We start from the raw sequence: 17746 nt of genomic DNA on the forward strand, positions 1-17746 counted from the left end.
TGAAAATCATTTTTTCACTTACATATTATGCAAAAAACACAAAAATAATTAATTGTGAACGAAAATTAGTTTGTAATAATAATCATTATAATTGAACCTTAATTCGGGTTAAAATAAAAATAGCTAACTGTCAAATTCAAAATAAAATAAAATATAGCCTGACCAGGAACATAAAAACCCTCGCCATGTTGCGGAAAACTAATGGTACTAATTTCTTTTAATGGCAACAACAGTAACTGAAAACTTCATTGACATGTCACCTTGCATGTCAGTCTATTGCTGTCAAATTGTAAACAAACTTTATTTTAAATGTGCGCAATTGGTTTTATGAATTAAATTGCTAAAATATTTTTATAGTCGTGAAAGAAAAGTGGTTCACAATGTGTTAAAGTATTTGTCGAAGAGAAATACTAAGGGTTCGGACAATATTTTCATTGAATAATGTTTCCGACAAAGGTTGTCAAATTGACTGACATGTTTATCGTATAGTACAGTCCACTATGAAAATTAGCTGTGATTTGTTTCAACTACCTATTTTAAAAAAATTGTCACTTTCTAAGTGTTGAATTTTATGAGATTGGGAAAGAAGTACCGAGTTTGAAGCGTTCATGAGCAGACATTGCAGTTGAATATTCAAGTTCTGAATTTGATTATTGATGAATAATAAAATAAATCTACTAGCTCGATTGATGGTTTCATTTAATTTATTTAAATCAGGTTACCTATAATAATATTTTTTCGTTAATTTATGAAAATATCAAATTAGCCCGTAATCCTGAATCCTGATACATAAAGTTAGCCTATTAATTTAACACAGGTACGACTGTACTCAGTGTTGCACTATCAAATGCAATTGACGCGCCTCTATGCCAGGGTTTTTATGTTCCTGGTCAGGCTATACACAGCATTACATAGGCGTGAATTGTGTTGTCATAATTTGCACATCTTATTATAGTAATTTTGATGAACTACACTATACTTAGTTTAAATATAATACGACGAAACGATCAATTAAGTAAAAGCGTATGTTTTTTACCAGGAATACTTCATCACGAAAAATTAAAACTAAGAATTAAAGTCATTACGACTAATATAATTCATGGTGTAATTTTTCATATGAAGCTATCAATGTTTAAAACTAAATAAATGTTTACCCATATCTAGCGTGATCTCAGTTTTTTACGACAAATTGCAAACTGTAAGCTCATAATAATAGTGTATAAACAAATAAAAAGGTAAATCATAGGTGAACTCATTGGGTATCGGCGCATGCAATCGGACAAGGCAATTCGACGGAAAAAACTGAGAAAAAGCGGACTGTAAAACAGCAATTTGAATTAGCTTACGATCAATCAAGTCCAGTACCAGTGGATTAGGAGAAACACAACAAACATAGGCGCCTCAGGTATTTTCTAATTTACTAGGAACAGAGTGGCCTATAATAAAAATCATTGGTGATAAATCACTGAAATTTGGACTCTAAGACCCATTGTTGTTGTGATTCGCTTAATCCAGTGGGGTATCGATATTTAACTATTCGATCGAAGGCGCGTCAGGGCAAGTGGTGCATGCGCTGTGATATGCAAAGAACAGAAAATAACATGTGAAGAACGGTTACTCTTAAATGCTCTGGGACCGGTGCAGGACGTAACGCAATAATTTCATTCAAATTTTATCGAGTGACAACGATCTGGCATTCATGGACCTTGCACCGACACAACAATTGGAACCATCTAAGATATCCATCAGACTTATGATTAGAGTCGATAAATCAGAGTATGGTACATATTTACAAACAATACTAAATATCACTTATTAAATCACAACATGATTGTATGGCACTTGCAACGCAGGTATTGCATCCGTCCACAGCGCACGACACTCGCCCGACGCGACTTCAATGTTCAACGAGATAATTTATTTAGGAGCATAGGATTATCACCAATCGAAACATATAACCTAAACTAATGCAGATCAAAAATTAAGAAAACGACCCCCGACCCGCTTCGGTCGCATCAGATCTCTTTATTGTCATAGATTCAGCAAAAAATACTAAAAATCATTATTCACTAAGAAAACCAAAAACTAATGAAAATCGAACTAAAATAATTCTGCTAACACACACAAACACACGGTACTGAAATAAAAAAATAGTAGCATAATATTCATAGAATACGAAAAAAAATTAAATGATAAACATGCACCGTATTACTACTACCACTACAGAAATATGTTTCCATATAAAAATATCTTACCAGAATAACAAATTGTATAAAATTATTTTGTATACCAAGCGAGCTATAATACTCCCGTAAGTAGTGAATCGCGTTCAGATGCGGTGCCCTCAATATCTCATTCTAAAAATCTCAGAAACATAATCATTTATAAAAAAAGGCTAGCGAGACGACGATTTTCTAAAGTGCTCTACTAGTTACTACCGTATCCAATCACTTAAAATATTCAAATACTAGATTTGTATAAAAACGAATAATATTATTATCAACCAAATGTTACTAATCGTTACAACAACGTGGAAACTAAGGTCCGTGGGCTCTCAGTGACTAGGCGGTAATGACATCGATAAAAAAAGAAAACTGTCTTCCAACACAATTAACATAACTACAACCATTTCTATTAAACAGTAAGGTACATCATCTAAAATGCTTTATAATACTCAAGTTGCGGAGTTTACAAGAATGGCGGTAGTTCGGTTCAAAATTAATTGAGGTCTATAAAACATTTTGGATCACTCGCCACGTTGTGATGTTTCAAAACTCACTCAACTCCTCCAAGGATCCAGAAGAGCTGCTGTAAGGAACGCCGCAGTCAACTTTGTCATTGATAAAACCCCTAACATCACATTTCCCTAAAATTTTGTAACTACATTAAGAGGGGTAGTAACTAAAGATTGTCCATTATCAGCTCAATCAATTTAACACTTACCTAATAATAATGTAACAACTTCTTACTTAATTTCATAATCATATTTCAATCGACACAGAATAAGTGCTAATTAAAAACAGGAAGTGCCATTGTGCCGAAGAATAATCTTAAAACTAACAACAATACCGCTCGATGCTCTCTTATTACAATAAAATCACACGCTTAACGCCTAACAATTTTTAAGTAATAGTTAAAATATTGGTCCAACAAATGGGCTAAATAATACAAATGCCCTTAATATTCATCCCTAATTTAACGATGTGGGATATGAAAAAATATTATTCAATAGATTAAAAAATGATAAGGGTCGAGAACACCGTTCGCATGTTTGGGTCGATCCAACGGAATAATCTCTATCCTTTAAATAGGTACTCGAATAACAATGTCAATACTATCAACTAATCTCATTACAGTTTCATTTAGAAGTAATGCATACAGAGATCTCATGCCGAAAAATATGTAAAGAATTCCCATCGTTAGTCAAATTGATCACATCGAGACAGCCACAATCAATTAACACTTTCACTTACAAAAATTTTGAGTTTCCTTCACATTGGAATCGTCACTTGAACTACTCAAAAATTGACACATATGGCCAGAAGAACAGTCTGTCACTTTACTTGCGTTTCAAGTTGATCCTACGCTTGTACATCGGTCATTCCGATCTCCTGTGATCAGAGCGGGCGGCTCACATGCCTATGGGCGGCACTTGCACGTAGCGGTAGATGTAGAGCCGGTAGTCTTTGCTGGCCAGCACCACCGAGCCGTCGTCCATCAGCGCCACGTCGAAGCACTGCGCGTGCTTCACTTTGCTCTCCAAAGCGGACACCAATTGTCCGTCCTGCGTGAATATCGTCAAGTTGAAGTTGTTGTGGTTATCTGCGATAAGGATCTCTCCCGCGGCGTTAATGCCCACACCGATCGGGTAATTTGTCACTCCCTCGCCGCCAATCTGGCGCAGGTAAATGCCTTCGTAATTGAACACCTTAACGCAGTGCGCGCGGTTGTCGCTAATGAAGATCTCTTGCTTGTCATTAACGACGACGCCATTCGGGAATTCCAAGTGTTTTGAGCATCCGAATTTCTGCAATACGTTGCCAACTTGATCGAAGATGATAACGCGCATGACTTTGCACTCCACGACTACAATGCGACCTTTATTGTCGACCGTGACGCCTCGGGGGTGTTGCAGAATATTGGCGCCGAATTTGCGCACGAATTGTCCGTATTGGTTGTAAATCTGAATCTGGTGGGTCGGGGACCGCTCAGTGACGATGATGTCACCAGATGTGCGCACTACAGCCACTCGGTTGGGGTACAAGAGCTGCCCATCGCGTTTACCGCATTCCCCGAATTGGAATTTGAATCGACCCTCTTTGTCGAAAATCTGAATGCGATGGTTGTTAGTATCGGCCACAATTATATCGTTTTGAGCATTTACTGCGACACCGCTCGGTTCCGTAAACTGACCTTCCATCACTCCGAATTCACCAAATTTGCAGTGGTAAATCATTTTTTGGCGTTTGATCTGAGATTTTGGCGGAAATATGGCAGTGGAAATCAGTTTGTTTGTCAAGTCCAAGATAGGATCGGGGTGAGTGGCAGCCGTAAGCGAGTACGGATCGGTGGGCGCAGATGGGAACAGAGAGTCGCAACCACCGTTGGACCACTTTTCATAGGGATTGATTCCGTTCAAATTGATATCTCCAATAGCTGTAGAGAATGGTCCTAGACTGTTGGCACTGTTGAACCTCTTCGAGATTATGTTCGACTCAAATGGTGAGGTGGATTGGCTGGTGGGACCAAGAAGGCCATTTGTATATGGGCGGTCTAATACCCCGTTGAGGCTGGAAGGTAGGTGGATTCCACCATTAAGGCTTCCAGAACTCCCATTCACGCTACTGCTGCTAGATGATGAGCCGCCATTCAAGAGAGACCCATTCGTGGGACGAGCAATCGGGGGTTGCTTCGTTGGGCCTACATTAGCTTCTGAGCTTGAACGCACATATCCAAAAGTGTTTCGCACGCCGACTTGTATCGCTTGGTAGTTTGACACAAACTCTAGTTCGCAAGCAGTTTGCATGCTCTGCTCTGGGTTGGAACTCATCAGGGCTTGTAGTTTGGTGTCTAACAGTTTCCTGAACATTAAAATTTCAGCAATGTTGGCGCATTTAGTTAGTCGATCCACAAAATCGCAAGTCTGGTAAATCTTGTCGACAGTTTCCTGAGCTTTCTGTCCGACAACTGTCAAAGCGATCTGTTTTGTCGAGAAAACGCTCTCTAGTTCTTTGAGTAATTCTTGTTTACGCTCTTCGAGCATAGAGCGGTAGAATTGGAAGGTATCATTAATTTCATTTTGAGCTTTGTGGTACTGGACTTGTAATTTTCCAGCAGCGTGTTCAACAGTCTTGACTACATGCCTGATCTCGGTAGCACGAGTCTTGGCTTCGGTTACAGCTTGTTGCATAAGCTCCATCTGTTTAGGTCCCGCGTCAGATAAATGTTCGCAGTCGTGCAATGCAGCGGGATGTTCAATAATAGTGCATTCTTTGCAGACGGGCACGGAGCAGGTGCGGCAGAAATATTTCAAGATGTCATTTTTGTGTCTCGGGCAGAAAGCGGTTTTGTCGCCGCTTGGTGTAAGGGTAGATCCGAGCATACCCTTGTCATCTTTGAGGTCCGTGAACGCGAGCACACGGTGGCCCTCGAAGCAATGCATGAATTGGTGGGCCATGACGCAGTTGGGACACAGGAAGTTGGCGCAGTCAACGCAGCGAGCTACGGCGTCGGATTCCTTTGATTTGCAGCCGGTGCAGCGGGCTGAAGGCGAGCTTGTTTGGCGAGCGCTCGGCAGGAGATCGGCGTCCTGCTCAACGGCCGCTGCTATCACAAGATTGGGTAGGAGCCCGTGTATGCCTGCAGGAGGCAGCTGGCTGTCAACGCGGCACGTGACGCAGGTAACTTTATCAGGGTGCGTTTGTTCCCTCTCCAGGCAGCCCCGGCAGAATGTATGGAAGCAGTTTAGTACTTTGGGGTCGGCGAATGTCTCTCGGCAAATTGCACAGGTGGTGTCGAGGCCGTCGAATTCACGGAGGTCACATACGGCGGAGTCACTCGCAGGAGGCGAGGAGCCGCTAAGGGTCAAGGGCGATAAGGAGCCACGCTCCAGCGAACCTATAGAGTTGGCACCGGGCAGCGACTCAAGGGACGGGGTGCGTGAGGCCATCTTCAGGAAACCGGCATCCCTGGAACAATACAAAAGGAAATGTTAATAAAAGGTAAGAAAGAAACAAAGACTTGTAAGTGAATGTGTTCGCATTAGTATGAATGTAACATAACATTTGTAATACGTCAGCATTTTCCCATTTCTCTAACCCCTGACCTAACATACAGTAGCGTTGCCATAAACATGATAAATAGACAAGCTTTGTTCAATATTTTCGGGGAATTTGTGAGCGACGGAGCATAACATCGGAAGGAGCGGCGAACGGAGAAAATATCAATAATGGCCGTCAGGCGGCTCGGGAACTGCACGCTAGGAATGTTTATATCGTGATGCAGTTTGAGCCAAGGGCACGGTTGCCATGGCTACGCATAGGGCGAATGTAAGGGGAACTTCGTATTCGAATTAGGGTGAGGGTGGAAATTTATTTTGACTCCCCCGTGTTTACTAATGCTACCTAAGGGGAGATATTTGCGAGGTGAATGCCCTTGTTTTATGGTAGTTTGAAATTACGTTTAGCAACAAGGTGAATATAATTGGACGGGCAGTACCTGATACTTTAAGAGGGGAAAACAATAAAACACACTTGAGACCCTTGTCCCCGTAAAATTAGCAGTTTCGAGCAATTAATAAGTTTCAATGTGTTAAATAAATAAATGCGTTACATTTTTCTGTATATTGAATCCAGAAACCCTGACTCAGTCTCTTCAATTTTAATGAGACGAAATAACTTTGTTCCGGCTTTAATACAACCAGAAATAAAATTCGGAAAGTTCCTCTCTCAATAACAGGAGGGGATGACAAAAACTTTGCAACTCCAATTTCATTTAGTCCGTTTCAAACGTTTGCAATTTGGTTAAATCCTGTACAATGCATCACGGAGAGCGTATCTGTCTAATTCGAGCTGAGTGTAGAACAGCCATTTCACTTTGAAAGCAAAACTATCCGCTAAAATGGGATCTGTAGCTATATGTATAGCTGCGATTATTCACCGCCCGTCAAGCACCCTCTTGTAGATATTTCGTTCCTTCCCTTAAATTCCTTTATCACTTTCGGCCAGCCTTTGTCACACAGCCGTTGCTGGAGAGATATAATATGAGGATAATATCGTTTTGTTTTATAGATTTCACTGAATTTAGACTTCCAGACAAAATTTAAGCGTTTTCTTTAAAGCTTTGGACAAAGTGAACCACTTCATCATTCAAAACTATTTTGCTCTTTGAAAGTTTTTCGAGGAAAATTTTTGAGACAAGCATTTTGTACGAATTCTTCATATTTTCAATGCACGTTTAACAACAACCTAAAGTTGAGAATGTACTGGAACAATTCTTAACATTGCGGTAGGTCAACCTGCTTGTATTTAAATTTCGTTTCAGCCAAATGACGTCCACTGCTGGCCAAACGCTTCCCCCAAGGATTTCCATAGTATGCCCATCAAAATTTTTTTCCTTGATAGAACTGCTAATCAATTTGAACTACGGAGCATCGGTTCTAAATCACGATGTAAGGGTGCATATACCGTGATCGATGCGAGCGCAATACATTACGGCGTCCCAAGCGACAGCGGGTAGTCGCATCGCGGATGCGTCGGTGCATACGAATTCGCCATATTGGGACTGCAGCTGCCTAATGAAGATCAGCCGGATTTGTGAGCGCTGCGGTTACTGCGTTCTGCGACGTAAATGATTCTGGTGGAACAAATGCTGGTGAGGGTTCGAAACTTAACACTGTTTTAAATGGGTGTTTTCTTGGGATTTCATGGTTATTGTGCGAACTAATCTGTCTCCTTGGAAATGAAATAAAAGAAGTTTGATTAAAAGATAAACCTAATAAGCTGAGTTTTAATGTTAGGTTACCTACAACTTAAGGATAAAAAATAGCCGCTATTGGCGATGATGAATAGGCTGGATGAGTCTTAATTGTTTGCACAAAAGATATCTATATGAATGTATTTTAGTGAGCCGCAATTTCTTAACCTAACTAGGAATAAATACAAAGTATGTATGTCCCATCTGGAAAGCAAACCTAGAACCTCTCTACCATTGAACCGGTGGCGTTACTTGTTAATTAAAAATATTAGTGAAGGAGTCCTAAACTGATTTATGATTTAGCCCAGAAATAATGTATTTCCACATAAATGTCACATAAAAGGTGTTTCAGCAATCAAGTTACTAGGATTCGGGAGCGCTCGGCTAATGAAGATACGGATTGTTGCAGCGTATGCGGTTACGTTTAATTCTGCCGCATGAAAGCGCCGGCTAAAAGGGGAATTAGTTAAACACGGTAGAGCCACTTTTCAATGGATATTGCCACACTATGTGGATAAGGCCGAGTTGCACCATCTTACTTTAACTTTGACAAACGTCAAAAATCTGTCAAACTTGGTACAAAAAGCACCGGTTATCGTTATTGTTACGGTTAAAATAAGGTGGTGCCACTCGGCCTCAGAATTCTATTATTTTAACATAATATGCACTATGTACTATGATCAGTACCAATATGGGCCAAAATTGCTACATTTAAATAAGTCTGAAGAAAATTAAGAGTAAAGGTTTGATACAATGCAATTCGCAGTAGGTATCTGCTTGACTCATTGAAAAGATTTTTTGGTGAAATTCAGCCGATATTTTTTTCCCTACAAACTGATAAACACAAACATCTATGAGGTCTCACAGTGCGCGTGAACACACAGGGTCCCGAAAACCTATTCTTAGACACTACTTGAGTGGCGGAGTGACACACACGAAACAATCACAAAGCTTTCAACGCTGTGCGTTCGACTTTGCATAGCGTTCACTTAAGCAAGCATCATTTGTGAATACGGGTGTTAGTATCCCTTAATAGCCTTGATATTAAGGAGTGAACCCACTACAATGTATTGCATTGGCAGTCAAAGGTAACCAAGTTTTCTACCTAAAAGCTTTTGCCTTTTCGTTTAGTTAATTAAGTTTTCCGCTTTGCATATGTTTATTCTTTTGCCTTTAATGTTTGCCTTCCATTGTGTGTAATTGAAAAACGTGCAACGAGTATAAAGACATATAAAAGCATTTTCACGGTTTTTGCTGAGTGCGTGTGTTAAGCAATTATTAATGTGGTTCATTCCAAATGGACGTACTTTATTCAAATATGCTCTGTATTTTCGAAATAAGCTGCGCATATGGAACTGAAGCGTCGAAGGAAAAATCTGGAAATATCGTTAAATTTTCGGTAAAAACTACCATCAATTTTCAACTTAAATGCTCTGAGAATACTGTTCAAATTAATTCCAAGCTGTCTCTTACAGAAATTTGAAATTTCTAGTACATCGACAGTATGTTACGGAGACAGCAATCGGGAGGGTAGCGCATTTGCATCAACTGCGTTTAAAACTTTAAAGCTTCATACTTACTGCAAGCGATGCGATATGAAGCTACATAAAGAGACAAGCGAGACAAGTTATTCAACGGTAACAATCAATGTAATTATCATTTCAGAAGAAAGAGAAGATATTATATATCATTTTTTCATTGAACACATTTGAAGTGTTAATAACATATGCATTGTAGTATCTTATACAGGCTACAGCTGTATTGAGAGTAAGATTATTAGACACAGCTTTTAACAGTAAGTATGACATCTCACTTTTGCTAAGGTAAAGTATCTAACAAACATTTCGATATAGCAGCATCTATCAGTATGTTCCAGGTTGAAACGCATCAATTTGTGTGTGAACTCAGCGGTTTGCAAGGTGATGTATGGAAGGCAGCATCGACTGGCACGGACTAAAGCACATCAAGCTAAACCCAGTGGTCTTATCTGGTTGTAATACCGACTATTTTGCAACAAAAATGGATACTCTGATGTGCTTTCGACTGTACAAGTACATATGTCAAGGCAAATAGTAAATACCATTTGACTTCGCTCGCGTATGCAGCGAATATGGCGGTAGTTTATGAAACCAAATATTATGAATGCATTGCGAGTCTGAATGGGACGGTTTATTCAAGAGTATGGCAAAGATAGATGCGATTTTAGAAAGAGAAAAATATATAGTTCTTATATCCAATTCCTATTGTATATCCAACTTCATAGATAAAACAAGACAAAAATAAAAGCACCTTTGTTAAAAATACAATAGGCGAGACATTATATCAGTTTTTCTACCGTAACTCTATTACTTATGCATATCGGACTATAATTTCTTATTTATTGTTACCTACCTTCTGAATCTTGAGCTTATTATTACAAATTCATTAAATAATAAAGAAAAAAGTTCAAACTTCTGTAGTTAACAACTAAATTGTTTCAGTATTCTATAAACCATTGTTCTGTGGAATAACTTCGCGATCAATACTAAAGTCCGATAAAACGATCTTGATTAGAAACAGAAAGGCGAAGTTCGAAAGTAAATACAAATTTGGGTCCGTAAGTAATGACTATTGGTAATTTTACAAGGAAAACCCAATTTAAGTTAGGCATTTGTAGAGTGGGTAGCACTATAGTTGAAAATTGTATGGTATTGTGCCGACAAATCTCTGGGGAAGGTGGCCCTTGGCGGGAACTGATCTAGCGAACACTAGAAGCGATTAAATAACAAGCCTCTAGACTACGACGCTTTTTAAACCGATTTCGCTTTGATAACTGTTTCTTAATAAAAGGATGAAGACTCCCAGACTGCATCTCACTTAACACCAGGTGCCATTTGGTCAAATAGCTGCCTTGTTACGCATAAAAAAAGATCTCGAATCAAAAATTAATGTTCACGAATTGTCTCCAGACACAGAGTAAAAAATAATGATTAAATATTCATAGCTGAACACAATCGCAGACGTTTCTTCGATAGCACTGCCTGTTAAATCGATATAAAAATATGTAAAATCATTGCTTGATATATTTTCTTTCATTACATTTTCTTATAAATAGCTTTCAAGAAAGTTGCTTGATGCTTACAATGAGAAGAAGATTGGTAGTCAAATTGTTGGTAATAATAAAATACTTTATCGTAACTCAATATTTTTATTTTCTATCTAACTTTCTGTCTAATACATACAGTACATAAACATGAGCACAGAATAAAACATAAGACAAGTCGCTTCCAGTATACCTAAGCCCCGGCATAGGCTCGTTTCGTTCGGACCCCATTAATTGCGATTGGGTCGAAGCAGATTACGGAACCCCAAAAGGTTTTCCGAACTGTGCTAAATCACCGACGGCTTTTAGCGAAAATACACCCCAAATGTACAGGGATAAAGTGCACATTTGTCCGTCTGCTGTCCTGACAATTGAAATGTAAAAGCCTTGCGGTCCTCAGCTACGCGGGAAGGTGGAGGCACAGCTAATAATGAACAGCCTGACCAGTTTGAACAGTTAATAGAAAAGGTAGATGCAAAAAACTATGCGCTAAAGCCATATAAGATCTAACTGAATTTAACGTAACAAGCAAGATTTAAAATAAGACCAAATATCATCAAAAATCTAAATACTTATTAATAAAAGTTACACCCTAGTAGAACTCTGGTTTAAATTGTCATTTAGTATGGAAATGTCATTTCAATCCCCTGGAACTTTTTACAAATAAGGGGGATAATGTGCAGAGGAACGGTACAGTACAGAAGGCACATCCATTTTGTATTATTTTTACCTCAGGGAGGACTTGCGTGCGACGCAGGAACAATTTATGTATTTTTCTAAAACGTCAACCAAATAGATTTTTTTACTAGTATTAAAGTAAAAGATTTAACAAGCTGATCTTGAGATCAGCTTGTTAAATCTTTTAAGAATAGCTGCTGCTGCTGCTGAGCTGTTTAGGAAGAGCCAGTTGACTGGCTCTTCCTAAACAGCTACTTTATTGGCGTAAAAGATAACATACATTTTTGATCGTGTTTAACTGCTTTCGTCAGGCTGTGGTTAGAAGCTAAGACTGTGGAAGCTGTATGTAACTAATTCCGTACATTTCTCATTGGTTGCTGAAATAATTCATGCTGACCACTAATGTGGCGATCTTTGCACTGCCTCCATAGGATATTAATGAATACCGGTTTCTTAGATTGTATGAATTAGATGTATGGGAAGTACTTCTGGGTACATCTGGAATTCGAGCTAAATCTTTTAAGAAGCAGCTTTTGGGGAAAATAAACTCATCTGCCATTGGCGTTTGAAACGGCTTAGTAACGTCAAATGCAGGGACAACTAAAAGATATTTAATTACGTAAAAATGTTTAATTAATCTTCTCGAAATTATCAAGTCAATTATTGGTCAGCAAAATATTTTTTCACAACTCTACAGCAATATTAGTTTGAAGTTTTATTATAACCGGTTCGGACCGAGCTTCCTTTTAAAAATTTACTTTTTCTCATACTTTCCGATTTGGCGAAAACAAAAGCACACTTAAAAGTTACAATTTCTTTTGTCCTAAGCTAAAAGGCAGAGCAAAATCAATCACTAGCATAAGAAAGGCTCGATTTCATTTATCCTAACAATGTTACACGAACTGTTACATTTTTGCCGAAATGAAGCTATTCCTACGGCAACAATGTAATAAAGTCCTCAACTATACGCAGAATTGTAGAGAAGGAAACGCGTCACGCGCAGGGAAAATGGCCGCCCCAATATATCAACACACACGTGGAAACGATTCGGACGTTTATTAGGGATGCGCGTGTATCGATGTTTTATCGAGTGACGACACATAAAATATGGCGCGCGGAAATAAGTTTTGGCTTATCTCCCTACGACAGTGCCGGATGAAAAATAGGGGTGCGATAGTAACGTACTTTGTAACGGTTACAAAACGACGTGTAACATTGGATCGGATACTAATCGATGATTTTTAAACAGCTTTATTTTGGATGCTGTTCATGTACGCGATTGGACATCAAGCTGAAAACTGAGGAATCTTATAGAGTTAAAAGTAAAACTGTCTTTGATTGTGCTCACATTAAACAACTTGAGTAGTTGGCGACAACAGCCTAGTCATCAATGTTTTATTTCTTTATCGACTTCGTAAAAATGTTCCACTGGTGCCTAATGAATTAATCACTATAAATCATAATCTATTAGTCCTTGTGGTAAAACGATCGATAAAACGGTCAGCGTAACATCTACGGAAAGTAGCTGATATTATTACCGATATCGATTGAAACAAACCATGTAAAAGGGCATCTCTAGCGTTTACCGGGAAGAAACGTTCACCTTCCGGGATCGGAATGGGAAGATGCGTTTCCTATTCCCAAATGGAAGATTACAACACGCGAACGTTTGAGCAAAGTTGAAGGGAAAAGTGCTAAGAAAGTCTGAATGTACATTTCTTTGCGTCATTCTGTAATGATTAACGGCTTAAGGGCAAGCGATTTTAGAACTTAGCTACAGATTTAAGTCACAAAAAAGAAATTAAATCAATTGGATGTAATTCATTTGAATTTTCTTTCTTTCAAAGGTTTGATCGTCAATATAAATAACCCAACCCAACCAGTAAAGACTGAGTTAGCAAAACATGTGCGAAAAGTATAGCTAATTTCTTTTCGGATTTAACCCTTTCTTTGCGGCACGATAGAAAAGTTGTTACGACCCTCATGTGGCACCGACTTCTGTTGCAACTGCAACTTACTGGCAACGTGTTAAACCTGACGCAAAAGTTGTTCATTTTCTATTGTAAGTTTATCACTAGGTAGCATTTTGAAATACCATTACATTTTCATGTTTTTTGTCAATAATATTGCATTAATGTAACTAAAGTACCTATGTTCATTAATCCGTTGTTTGGTGTACAACAAAGCTTGCTTAGTTTGGGACTAGATAGTGCAGTGTAAAAAATATCCAAGGATACCCATTTCTGATTTAGTTGCTAAGGAAAATGTGACATTGGAAATATCATTTCATTTGTCAATAAGTGCTCCAAAGGAGTGAAACATAAAAGCGAGGCGCAATCTTCAGAGATAAACGAATAGAACAAAAGGGCCCTTGTCTATGAGAGGAAACAGATGGGATGGAGTCACTTAAGCCGGCAAGACGTGTGAGTGTTAAGAGAAATATATTTTAATATAGCACTTGTTCGTGAAATCGTGATACACAGCCTTATATTAGAAAAACAGTTAAAATAGCAAAGTTCTAATGAAGCTGACTATTATCCACTCCAGCCAGGCCATGATATAATCTTATCGACAATTTCAGACGACAAAGATATGGGCTTATCGTGCCTTATCGATATAATGCCTTGAAAGTTTATTGTGGCATGCATCCTAGACCTATTGACCATATCAATAACCCCTTACTAATAAAAGTTACACACATGTTGAAAATATGTTGAAAACTAGTTGAAAGTGACGTTTAGTATGAAAATGCCATTTTAAAATAGCGTTCAACGCGTGTGTAACTTTTTATCAGGCAGGAGGTAAGTAAGTATGTACCATGTGTCACATGAAGAATTTGACATGAAGTTGCATATCTTTTTCTTTAGCCAGCGAACTGTAAAGCTGAAAGAGTACCTAATCCAAACTTTTCTTTTTACAATAGATTACAATTTCCCACCACATCCAAATCTGTCCCTTTAAAGAGCCTTAAGTATATTTATCCCGGCCCTTCGTGACACGAGCAATCAAACACATCTGCCCAAAGGGCAAGGCCATCGTACATTATCCCTGGATACCTTTCTAGTAGGATTGTTACTATTTACATAGACGGAAGGTCGATTCGGACCTTATTGTCCTTTGTTGAAGGAGTAAATCTATCACACTGTTGTCATTTGCATCTATCTTTGTTCGTAGAAATGGGAACAACACTATTGATCTTACAAAGAGACATTTAAAAGAAAGACTATTTTTCCACATGACCATGAAGAATAAACACTGAAAAAAAAACAGCATTCTGAATAGTGTGGATGATGCCTAAAATTAAAGTGCCTTACCTACCTCACATAATCATAATGAGTATAGCGTGGGTTAACTTCCTTCTTTTGCTCATAATGAGAACATTCTTACATCAACAGAAAGCTAGTTATTTAAATTCAAAACATAATTAATGGCAAATGACACTAGATTAAATTATTGACGTTGTTTTTATACAAAGATTTTTCCTCTTTTTTGCAAACGATACTGGCAGTTACAGAATTTTATCTGCTTTTGTCATTTGCACCATAGACAATTACGAGCGGATGAAGCCGTAACGTAATAGGTTTTGTTTCGTTAAAAACCGGCATTTTTGGACCATAATGTTTAATTCTAAGATGAAAATGGCGGTGAATTTTGGAGGGAATAAAGCTTTTTAAAATTCAGTGCTGGACTGGGACACATTTGGACTAATACCTCCGTTATCTTGCGTAACTAAAATGTGAGAAATTTTCTGTGGGAGGCAAAGTAAATATTCGTGTACGTACATGAGACTGGGTATTTAGTCTGATTACACTATAAGAGAGAGAGGGAGATATTCTTTGTTGCAAAAGACACATAAAATCACAATTGTTAAAACTCAATGTGCCACCGTTGGCACGCCACACAATACTAACATACGAGTACATTATTTTGAAACGTGTTCGTGTAAAAATATAGTGGTATTGGATCGAATATTCACGTCTTTACATTTTAATGTAAGGTGAAATGGAAGTCTATTTGTTGTGTGATCGTCGGTGTTGCCACCCGTGCATTATTCAAAACAGGCCGCCACTCTTACATAGCCCAAATACAACAACTAGTTCACAATACACTAGAATGAATAAAGAACGTAGAATTATTGAAGTTTAAACGAATCTGGCATGATTTTATTAGAAAATCAATAGGTTTTAAAATTCCAATATCCCAGCTTCCAGTTTGAATTAAGTTTCCACACACAAAGTTTAGCTTAAGAGAAACTAAGCGTGTATGTAATTTAATGCCAAGAAGGCAATCATATATTTTTAAATAATTTTATCTACAGAAAGTATCACGAATTGTAAATTTTACTTATCAATAACTATACCACGTTTAGCTGGCTGTTACAACTGAAACTGCGGCTCTTGCAAAGTTAAAATTCATGAGGACATGTAGGACAGTGAGCACATATTTTTCACGGCTGGCAACATCTCCAGTTTTATGACGTCACGTATTAAGCTAATGCATCGTGAGAGTAGGAGATTTTTAATGTAAACAAAAAATTGCCTTCGTGTTTCCAGTTTCCCCCCTTTTTGGTTAATTTTTAGTATTCTGCGGGCTAGCGGTTACATATTCAGTAGATTTTTTTGTCGTTTCGCGGAATATCACCACGTATATTCCGCGTATGTTTTATAAGTAATGCCTTCCAAATAAATGAGAATGTGTATGACGTTGCGTTTGCTGTGGTATGAAAAATACTTTTAGATAGTATAGTGTACAATATCTATAAAATACAAGTACTTTTTGAATGTTACACCCATGAACTTAATCTAAAATAATCGCCACGACAGGCTTTCTGCACGGGAGGAAAAAAACGCAAAAAAAATATGATGAGAAATACTATTTCTTATTCTAAATCACGTGCACGAATGCATTAATATTCTTCAGGATGCATTCAAAGCTTTTTCATGTATTGCTTTGCCTCAAAGAGATACAGAAATAGCGGTAAAAGTACTCCTAGAGGTTCCAATTCGAATATTTTCATACAAAACTAGAAAAATGCTATATTAAACGTCACGACGTCACGAGCCGCGCAATTCAGTCGTACAAAGCCTTAAGAATTTCATATTATATCTCTGAACATAAGAGAAATAGAAACAATATTTTCCCTCGCGTTTCTGTAAAGGCTTATTTAATTGAATTCTCTTGAAAACAGTACTTTTTGTTGTTTTATTACGTTTGTTTGGAATTGGGTTTTAGTGCTGTGTACTTAGCGGTTAGAAAAACTGTTGTATATCTTAAAAAACAAGTACTTTTACGTGTCCTAATATGTTGATATAGATAACATGTTGTGATGCAACTGTCATTTGTCGACATGAAACATGTCAAATGACAAAGCTGCGGCCCAATTTTAGCCACGTGAAAAATGGCGTCTTTTCTCTCTAAAATGACGTTGCATTTCATCCACAATGTTCGCATTAATTTTTACTCCAAAATACACCAAACTTCATCCCATCACGGAAGTAACTAAGCGTAGTAAATTTAACTAAGCACCCGTGTTTCCCCCCAAAAATTACGCTACATCTTCCCACAACACATCAAGGTTTTATTAAAACGTAAACTCCCCGATATCAACGTCAAATTCTGCGAACTTCCCCAAAACACCTCACCCCAAATGTATTCTTTAGACTTGCCTTAATCTTTAATATTGTATGACAAGATATAAAACTTGTTCAATAAACTCGAGGAATGCAAATCTTGCGTCCTATATAAATAAATAATGTATGAGGGAGACGCCCGCATCGACGACAGAGTAGTAAAGTGCGGTGGATTCATTTGATACTAAAACGCAATAAAATAAACAGCAGTTGCGTGGGTGTAAAGTGTGAAATGGATTGTGGCGACCTCTTATTGTGTTTTTATGTACAGCGTATAGATGGCGCTGTTTGGTTTTTAGAATCGCGGTAAATATTTCATCGGCATTTTTAAATTGAAAAGTGTACAATTTTGATTTACAATAGGTAATTTGTGGTTTTAGAT

General features: G+C 38.0%; 1 protein-coding gene across 5 annotated transcripts in view; it reads right to left on the minus strand.

The window, feature by feature from the left end:
- Positions 1 to 903: 903 nt before the first annotated feature.
- Positions 904 to 17746, minus strand: part of LOC135081163 (brain tumor protein) — a 666947-nt gene continuing 650104 nt past the window's right edge. For all 5 annotated transcript variants that reach the window (XM_063975901.1, XM_063975902.1, XM_063975900.1 and 2 more), the window contains one exon: positions 904 to 6188. In XM_063975901.1, coding sequence (XP_063831971.1) covers positions 3632 to 6169 — 2538 coding nt within the window. In that variant the 5' untranslated portion in view covers positions 6170 to 6188 and the 3' untranslated portion in view covers positions 904 to 3631. The remainder of the gene's footprint in view (positions 6189 to 17746) is intronic.

The sequence above is a fragment of the Ostrinia nubilalis genome, chromosome 19, assembly GCF_963855985.1.
Source record: "Ostrinia nubilalis chromosome 19, ilOstNubi1.1, whole genome shotgun sequence".
Lineage (NCBI taxonomy): Eukaryota > Metazoa > Arthropoda > Insecta > Lepidoptera > Crambidae > Ostrinia > Ostrinia nubilalis.